General features: G+C 29.7%; 1 protein-coding gene across 1 annotated transcript; it reads left to right on the top strand.

Annotated features, from left to right (window-relative positions):
- The first annotated feature begins 2,058 nt into the window (after window positions 1–2,058).
- On the top strand, window positions 2,059–8,884 carry LOC120068803 (replication factor C subunit 3-like). Its single transcript, XM_090309753.1, has 10 exons — window positions 2,059–3,264; window positions 3,486–3,518; window positions 4,042–4,198; window positions 4,412–4,590; window positions 4,931–5,067; window positions 5,169–5,267; window positions 6,238–6,307; window positions 6,914–6,991; window positions 7,174–7,285; window positions 8,608–8,884. The coding sequence occupies exons 1-10, from the start codon at window positions 2,317–2,319 to the stop codon at window positions 8,670–8,672; spliced, it is 1,878 nt and encodes a 625-aa protein (XP_090165879.1). The 5' UTR covers window positions 2,059–2,316; the 3' UTR covers window positions 8,673–8,884.
- The last annotated feature ends 920 nt before the right edge of the window (window positions 8,885–9,804 follow it).

Below are 9,804 nucleotides of genomic sequence, written 5' to 3'. Positions count from 1 at the left end.
AATGGTCTGTAGTATATGGATATAGGAGGGAAACTTTATCCTGGTATGCTACGGATGCGACCCACTTTGTGGAATGGTCACAAGTGTTGTGACTTGTCACAGATGGTCTGATCCTGATCATTCGTGTTGGGGACATACGAGCGGGGGCGTCCTATACAAAGAGTTTGTATAAGACCTGACCACGAAGTGTTAACGTCTCGTTATATAACACCGTTCATGACAGAGACTTCACTTCACTAGGATGACCATAGGTAACATGACCTCAATCCTGAATGAGTTGGAAACTCCTGCCATTAAGGGCGGTCTTTTGATTTGTATGGGTGCGAGTGGCCAGGTCGCCGATTCAAACCTACTATTTTAGGGATTCGTTTGATTTGGGAGCTGGAAACTCAGCTACACAAGATAGAATTTACTCCTTCCCCGAGGCAGGGGTAAGTAGATAGATAGTTCTCTTAAGGGTTGATTCCGGGGCTTGAATGATGTGGCGCCACACACCTTCTCTTGGCCCGAGAGGTGTTCACACATAGTTGGACTATGTAGTATTGTTCATTAGAGGAATCAGTGGTACTTAAGTAGTGAGATGTAACTACAGGGACAAAACAGTAATTTGGCCCAACTGTACTTACGAGCATCTACGAAAGGTCATCATACTCATGATTGGTTATATCCGATAGACACAGAAATATATTTGTGATAAAAAGAGTTCAGCTGTTGGTTTTAGTGGAATTCCTGTCAGTTAACGGATAGTGGATCTCGTAGCTAAAGAGTTTAGTCAGTTATTCACGTACCGTTGAAGCTTCGAGCCACAGGTCTATTAGGTCCCCTGGGTAGCTTGGATAAAGTCGAAAACCAGTGTTTGGGTTAATTTGAAATATTCAAATTGACAAGAGGAAGTTCGATTATATATGATATAATTGGACTGGTTAATTATATATGATATAATTGGCTAAATGTATGAGATACATTATTTTGGAGGAAATTAGATGTAAGTATGATTTATATCAAATAGAGGATAAAATACTATAGTAGATATGTGATAACAAACTATAGGATAAAAATATAATATGATTATATTTATTATTAATTAATTGGTTAATTATATGATAATCAATCCAAAAATTCACGTTCAGACGTGGGTTAGTGAGGCAGCATTGGTTATTGTAACCGATGAATTAAAATGAAAATAGTTTTCATTTTGATCAGTCGTCCAAAAGAAATCGGGAGCGCGCGTTGGTGAAAAGAAAAACGATCACTTAAAGAATCGAGAGTCTATACGATAGTTGCCTTGCGCCTAAACCATTGTCCACCTCACGCCTAATCGATCGCACACTTGTTCTTACACAATCGCATAGCTTCTCTAAACGATCGTATAGTGTGCCGATTTTGCTAAACGATCGTATACCTTTTCCTAAACGATAAGCATTCTGCTATGACCCAAACAAGATAATTACCCTTTTTGAGTCAAAGTATGAGCTTTAGTATTTGAAAAGGAGAGAGAAATCAAGATCATAGTCTCTAGTTTTTATTTGATCCCTCGAATTTTCAAAATGATTGTCGTCATCAGTATTTAAATTAAGTCTAACATGGTAATTAAAGTTTCAAATATAACACTTTCGATCTTGAGGTTTGAATTTAATTTTTAATTAGTTCCTTAAGTACAAAGATAAGTTTATAAATGGTGCCTAGGTATATTTGTCATTTGATGCAAACTAGACTATACTCATCTCCATGCATCTCTTCCCAACAAAAAGAAAAATAATATTTAAAAAAAAAATTGCCATATAACAACTTGTAATTGGACCATTAAATGAAATAATGCATGAAGATAAGTGCAACGGAGATGCACTCAAATATTTTTCTTGATATAATTAAATGATAACATAATAATTAAAATATCATTTTTGTACATATGTTCAACTTTTTTTCTATTATTTTTATCCTCAAAGGATCAATTAGAAATCAATTTACAAATTTAAAGATGGATTAGAAATCAATTTTAAATCTAAAACCGAAAAATATAATACTTTTTCAACTTACCAAATAGAAATTGAATTTAATTCCCCATTACCAAAAGTATTAATTAATCTTAAAAGTTAAATGATAAATTGAAAAGAAACTAATTAAGGCACCAAAAGTATTATTATTAAATGAAAATTCGAAAACCTTATCCTCTCCTTATTTTCTCTATAAACCCCATTTCGCATCCCATCCTTTCTCTCTCCCTTTTCAAATGGAAACAAATATCAACCTCTTCTCTCATCTCCTCCGTCGTCGCCGCCACCACCTCCGGCTTCCAACTTGAACCCATCTCTGTCCATGGCCACACAACAACAACCAAAACCCAATCCAACCCTCCGCCGTTCATTGTCGGATTCAGACCACGGCCGTCGCCGACGCCGCCGCGCCACCATCTCAACGACGTCGTCAAAATCGTCATGGAGTTCGAAGCTAGGGAAACTGCTTGCTCGTTTAGCCGTTTTGTCCCGAGACTCTGAGCTAACCGAAGAAAGCCTTGAAGCCCACAACAAACGAATTAATGAGCTCGATATCCTCGACAAAACCCCCAAATCCAGCCCTTATTACCGTGGCCTAACCGATTCCTCCCTCGCCATTAATTACCATCATGGCCCTCTCAATTCTACCCCCGTCCACGTCACCACTACAACACCACGTGGTCCCCACTCTTATGCCACCTCAGCAGCCGCCTCCACTCAATCCTCCTTCGTCTCCAAATTGAAGGACTACTGGGCCCCATGCCTCCGTAAACAACAAGAACAAGAAGAACAAGAAGAACAAGAAGAACAAGAACAACAACCCAGTAGTGGTCCCCACAATTCTTATAAAGAGCCACGTCAGCATCTGAGAATCCAGACGGTTACGACGAAGACGGCGTCGTTGTCGCCGGGATCATCGACGTCGGCGAAGAGAGAAAGTGGTGATGATGAAGTGGAGATCAGAAAGAAGCTGTTGAGGGAGAGATTAGTATCGAAGGGCGGACGGCGAGGAGGAGGTGGGGGCGGCGGCGGGGGAGTGGGGGTGGTGGTGGAGATGGAAAAAGAGAGGTATAGTTGGGGGGATAAGTATAGGCCAAAAGCGTTGGAGGATTTTATATGCAATAAAAAAAGGGCAATGGAATTGAAGGAAATGGTAAAGGAAAAAGGAAGTGGGCGTTATTATATATTTGAAGGGGCGCCTGGAGTTGGGAAAAGGACTATGATTCAAGCTATGCTTCGTCAAGCTTTTCGACATCAACCAATAATGGAGGTGTATTATCACTATCACTTAATAAACCTTCCCAATTCCCCCACACATATATTTTATTTTTCATTTTTTCTTTTCAAATTCATGCATTTATTTAATTTGAACTTTAATTTTACGCATGGATCAATAATTTTTATGTATTTATATTATAGCATATTTGAACTTTAATTTTGAAGTGAGAATTTTCCTAACTTCTTAATTATTCTCTCTTTCTTTCCTCACAGATCAAGGAAGTTGTCAAGGTTTTTGACTTCAAGGTGTGTCTAATTTTATTTTCTCTTCTCTTAATATACACATATAGAGAAAGAACCTACTTTCATTTCATGTTTTTTACCTTTCATTTCATTTAATTTAATTTGTCATAAAAATAAATTAATTAATTTACTAATGTCGGGGGATGTATTTTAGGTTTAAATACTATTTTGGCCCTTCTACTTTTTTACTTTGGCTCATTTTAGTTTCAATACTTTTAAAATGATCATTTTGGTCCCCATACTTTCAAAATGTTTATTTTAGTCTTTTTATTTTTAACTTTGGTTCATTTTGATCATTGAATTTTGAAAAAATAACAATTTTGATCTCTTAAAAATGAAAATGAAATGACCAAAATGGTCAATTTTTTAAAGTACAAGGACCAAAGTGAACATTTTGAAAGTACAGAGACTAAAATGATCATTTTGAAAGTATAATGATCAAAACGAACTAGAACCATTAGTATAGGGACTACAGTAGTATTTAAATCTTATTTAAATTATGATTAGTAATTCTATGACTTGGTAGAGTGAAATGTTGGGAAGCATAGAAGTAAAGGTGAAAGAATCATCTCATTACGTGGAAGTCAATATGTCACAAACCAAAGGCTTTGAGAAACAAGTCATCGTCCAGCTCATGAAAGAATCCCAGTCTCCTTTACCATGTAATCATGCCAATTGTCGAGGTAATTAAACACATCATAGTTCCAACTAATTAAGGCATATCGATCATTGTAAATTTGAATTTACACATGTTTGCGTAAGTTGTATAATAGTATTTAAAACAAAAATCAATTTAAGCATAACTCAAATAATTAATAACCCTCGTGATGTTTGATTCATAAAAATTGTTATAAGATTTATGCGTATTAAGATTATTAATTTCAATTGATGTGTAGGGATTGTATTATGTGAAGCAGATCAGCTATCAAATGAAACTTTAATGTATGTAAAATGGGCGATTGAAAGGAACAAAGGTTGCAGCAAAATTTTCTTCTGTTGTTCCGATGCCTCTAAGCTTCTACTTCTTAGATCTCTCTGCACTTTTGTTCACCTCTCCCCTCCTTCACAACAAGAGGTCCCAATTTCTTTCTTTTAAATCTTTTCCTCTCTATTTCATTTTAATTTAGAAAAAAATAAATAAATTACTAAAATGATAATTATTTTAAATGATAAAATTGTTGAAAATATTTTCAAATATGGTAAAAATGTCATTATGTATTACGTTTAAAATTCTACGAGAATAACATAATAATATCAAAGTCAAATTTGATTAGTAACAACATGTATATTAAACTAAATTTCTGAAAAAGAAAAAAAAAAATATTAAACCAAGTTAAATAAAAGTGGTATTTAGGAACATGAAACGATTTTAACAAAAAAAAAATGAAAATTGTTACACTAAATAATGAAAATAGATTGTAGAAGTGTTGGGGTTCATAGCAAAACAACAAGGATTCGACTTGTCGAAGCGATTGGCAGAGAGAATTGCCGACAATTCCAAGAACAACCTCCGACAAGCCATTCGATCCTTAGAGGCTTCCTGGAAAAAAAGGTTAGGGATACAATTAAATTCTCAGTTTTATTATTATTATTATTATTTTAGCTTTTCTTCGGATTAATTTATTTTATGGTGAAATTATTAATGATTTGCAGTCAATTGTTTGAAGAAGATGAGAATAAATTATTGACGGGTTGGGAAGATGATATTGCAGATGTTGCTAAGAAGATAGTCGAAGAGCAAAGCCCAAAACAGTAATTAACTATATATTTATATATATCACCATTCATTTTTATTACCAATTTTTTCTTCAAGTTTATTTGATTTTAATTAATTTCTAATGAAGTTCATATCTCTTACCTTTTTTTTTTTTTTACCTTACCACTTAAAATTAAGAATATAATGCTTTCCAATTGTGATAATTTATTTAAATAATTATTTTAAATGATAAAATTACTAAAAAAAAATTTCAAGTATAGCAAAATGTCACTGTTTATTCGTAATTAAAATCTATTCTTGTCTATCACAATATATCACTGATAGATAATGACATTTTACAATATTTATAAATAAGTTGACTCATTTTTTTCTTTATTTGAAATCAATTTTAATTATTTTGTTTATAAAATTTAAGCTCGAAATATAATTCTTATTTTGTTTTGTTATTTATTTGTTTATGAGTGTTTTTTAAAATGTAAGCCCAAATTTTAAAATAAACAAATAAATAACAAAATTATTTATATTTTTTTGAGTTTCGCTGAGAATATAAGTGTTTAGTGAAAATCTTATTAGAGAAGTTTTAAGAAAACAAAAATAATGTTCAAGCATCAAGTTTTTTTTTTAAAAAATCAAATGATTAACAAAAGTAACCAAAAGGGGATTAGAAATTTATTAACAAAAGTAACCAAAACGGGGTTAGAAATTTAAGTTAAATAATTAAATAACTATATGTTACATTTTAATTTTCTATTTATACTTCAATTTTAATAGATAATATTAACAAACCTTTTTCATTTTTTTCCCGATTTAATGTTAAAAAAAAAAATAAATTAAAGTAACTTTTTGGATTTTCGATCACAAGATTTAATATTATGTTGATTTCTTTTAGTAAAATAAAAGTGGATAATGGGTTTTTAAGAAAAAAAGAAAAGAAAAGAAAATGGCGTACATGTCAATTATCTACCTTTAAAATTAATGTTTAATTGTTTCTTCGTTCATTCACAGGTTGTATATAGTTCGTGGAAAACTTAAAAAGCTTATTGAATATGATGTCTCCCCCAATTTCATTTTTAGGGTAATTTTCTTTTATCTCTCGTTTTCTTTTTTTTTTTTTTTTTTTTCCTTTTAGATTCTCTCTTGTATCCAACAATATAACATTTTATAGACACATAAGTCTTACAAACAATTACTTTTCCAAAGATTTATTCAACTAATCACCCTAAAACATCAATCTAATCTAATGTTGAGGTTTAATAATCGATTTCTCCTGTCATAAAAAAAAAAAAAAAGTAAATATCAATTTACACACCCCTGAACTTTGGAGTTGTATCGATTGAATCCCAAAACTAATGGTTGTATTAATTTAAACTTTAAACTATCATATGTGTATCAATTTAAACCTCAAACTAATAATTGTATCGATTAATAACTTCACAAGTGTACAATTTAAACCTTTACTTTTCATTATGTTTTATTTGGATACACTTATGGAATTAGTTCAGGATTTAAATTAATATAATTATTAGTTTAAGGTTTAAACTGATACTACTCAAAAGTTTAGGGTGTAAATTGTTAAAAAAAGAAAAAATGAAAAAAAAAAAAAAAATCTTCTAATTTTTCCTAATTAAAAATTTTGTCTCATATATCTTCTCTTATTCTCTGTAATGCTATGTATGTGCAGACTCTAGTAGATGAATTAAAGAAGTTTTTGGATGAAGAATTACAACGTCGAATTGAGGGTTTCTATGCTGATTATAATGTAAATTTTTCCCCCTTTATTATAAATTTAATTTGTGCATATCTAACTCGTACAAGATTTATTAACGTAAGTGCCATTTTATTATAATATAAGGTTTTTTTTTTTAAAAAAATTAAGAAATAAAATGTGAATGAAATATTTAAAGAACAATATTAATGTATAGATGTTAATTTGAATTTTAGAAAATGGAGGAAAAATCATTTGTTAGTGAAAAAGGCAGTGGGGAAGAGGCGGTGGCCAAAGGGCAGCATGATCCTATGAGAAAGAATGTTAACCACTTCTTGAAGATTGAAGGTAATATATTTTAATTGAGTGAAAATACTTTTTTTTTTTCCCTTAAATTTTGAGTCCGATTTTCATTTGTTAGTTCAAAATATTATACTTTTAGTCTTTAAAATTTTAATTAGTTCGTGCTATAATTTTACTATTGAAATTTAAGTTTTGTTTTAATTTGGTTCATAGGTTTCAAAACTTACACTTGTAAACCACGATTTTTCACTAAATACTCACTTCGGTCTTTCGTGTTAACTTATTAATTAATTTAAAATAATTACAAATTAGTTTTAATAGTAATGAAAAATTTGTGAAACTTAGTTAATTGTAATTCTTTTAATTTTTTAAAATTAATTAATAGATATTAATATTAATTATTGAAAGTAAGTATTTAATGAAAAATTGAGGTTAAAAATGTAATATTTTGAAATCTAAGAATTAAATTGAAATCAAACTCAAAAATTAACCTTCTAAAATCTAAGGACGAAGTAAAAACCAACCCAAAATAATAGGCGAAAAAGTATTTCCCCCTAGGTTAACCATCCAACCCAAAAAATGAAAGTTTTATTTACTATTTTTCAGATTAGTATTTTTTTTTAGTTTTATATTTATGTATATATTTAAAAAGAAAACATTGGGTTATCTATTAATTCTATATTCATTTTTTTTTTTTTTACAATCATGGAATAAATTTGAATATTTTTATTGTATTTTATATATTTGAACCAATTTTGATTATGCTATTTCTATAAAATTTTAACTTCTTGAAATATTAAAGATATATATTATTATGCTAATTGTTTAAATACTTTATTTCGGTCATTCCAGAAAGTAAAAGGTAACTGGCAACGATTTCTGTTTTCGATTTTCTATTTCTAAAAAATAATTTGAGATATTTCCATTGTCTTGGCTAAATCTTTTTACATTTTTAAAAAGACCTTTTAAACCTTAGCCATCTTTTATATACAAACAACATAGCCTACGTTTTAATAAACACAAAATTACATAAAGATTTTTAACAGATTCTTCAAAGTACAGTTCAAAAGATTTTTAATTGTTTTATTTCCCACAAGGCTAAGAACACAATAGGTGCTTGTTTTTTCTTTTAAATTTTTAAAAAGTGAAAATTATTACTAGACAAGCATATATAATTAAAGGTTATTTTTAAATATAAAAAAATGAATCAATTTATTTACAAATATAATCAAATGTCACTGTTTGTGACTATCATTGATAGACAATAACATTTTGTCATCTTTAAATTTTTTTTAAATAATTTTATCATTTAAAATAATTATCTTATAATTAAATTATTTCTTTATTTCTTTCATTTTCTTGTACAGAATTCATAGCGAAGTTCATGAGCTGCTATAAGGGAGAAGCAAATGGCATGAAAATAAATAAATAAATAATCTCAACATTTGAAAGGTTGGTTTTCGGGAAAAACTCACTTTTGAATTTTCCCCTTGGTATATCAGATTCTTGCTTAATATATATTTATACACAAACTTATATATATATAAAAATATATATATTATTACTTGTCATGTAATATTTACTATAATTTTTTTTCATGGTGTGTGGGGATACTTTTATATTAATAATATATCCGTTTGATTATTATGATTTCTTTTTTTAGCCTTTTTTTTTTTATAAAAAAAAAAACCTTTTTCTTATGAAGTATTTAACCAAAATTTAATAATTTAAGCCTCATTTAGTAACTACGTTTGTTTTTTGTTTTTGTTTTTGAAAATTAAGCCTATGGACACTATTTTCATTTTCAAATTTCTTCTTTTGTTATTTACTAATCACCGATGGTTTAAAAAACCAAGCCAAACTTTTGAGAACTAAAAAAACTAGTTTTCAAAAGATAGTTTTTGTTTTTAGAATTTGGTTAAGAATTTAATCATTGTATTTAAGAAAGATGCAAATCATGGTAAGAAATGTCGGGTGAGTTTGTAATCGAAGTTTTACAAGATAATTGCTGGGAATGTCCTAAAACTTGCCATTCATAATTTTTAAATATATTCTATTTTGCAATAAAAGTATAATTGAAACTTCGTCCAATAAAAGTGTTATTAAAATTGCATTTTGTTATAAAATCCAATAAACAAATTCATGGTTATAGTATGCATACTTTAACTTTATGTAGAGACATAAAAGAGGATCAAGTTTTAGTATATAGCCAAAAAGGTCTATAAATATATAGATGAGATTGGGTACCTCATCCTAGGGACACAAATGGATATGGCCCACTTTGTATATTGATACAAACGATGTGATCCCGAAATCGTTCATGTAGAGACATGCGAGTGGGAGTATCCTATGCAAAAGATGTTTGTATAAGACCAGATCACGAAATAGTCACTTTTCTTTATAACAACCGTTTACTGTTAAAACTGACTATTTTAAATCGAAGACCTAAGGTAACTCGATCTTACCTGAGCTAACTATGAACTCCTATTTATTCGAGATTATCCTTTGATCTACATAAGTGAGAGTGGTTCAACATCACCGCTCAATAAGCCTTCCATTTTGGG

The sequence above is a fragment of the Benincasa hispida genome, chromosome 1, assembly GCF_027475165.1.
Source record: "Benincasa hispida cultivar pf3 chromosome 1, pf3_genome.v1.1, whole genome shotgun sequence".
In the NCBI taxonomy this organism is placed as follows: domain Eukaryota; kingdom Viridiplantae; phylum Streptophyta; class Magnoliopsida; order Cucurbitales; family Cucurbitaceae; genus Benincasa; species Benincasa hispida.
This window is presented reverse-complemented; position numbering and strand designations above follow the sequence as displayed.

Excerpts from the sequence above, each read along its gene's own strand:
- LOC120068803 (XM_090309753.1), top strand. The coding sequence starts at position 2,317 with ATGGCCACACAACAACAACCAAAACCCAATCCAACCCTCCGCCGTTCA. Across the intron at positions 3,265-3,485 it reads GACATCAACCAATAATGGAG|ATCAAGGAAGTTGTCAAGGT; the intron begins GTGTATTATCAC and ends CTTTCCTCACAG. Across the intron at positions 5,268-6,237 it reads GAAGAGCAAAGCCCAAAACA|GTTGTATATAGTTCGTGGAA; the intron begins GTAATTAACTAT and ends GTTCATTCACAG.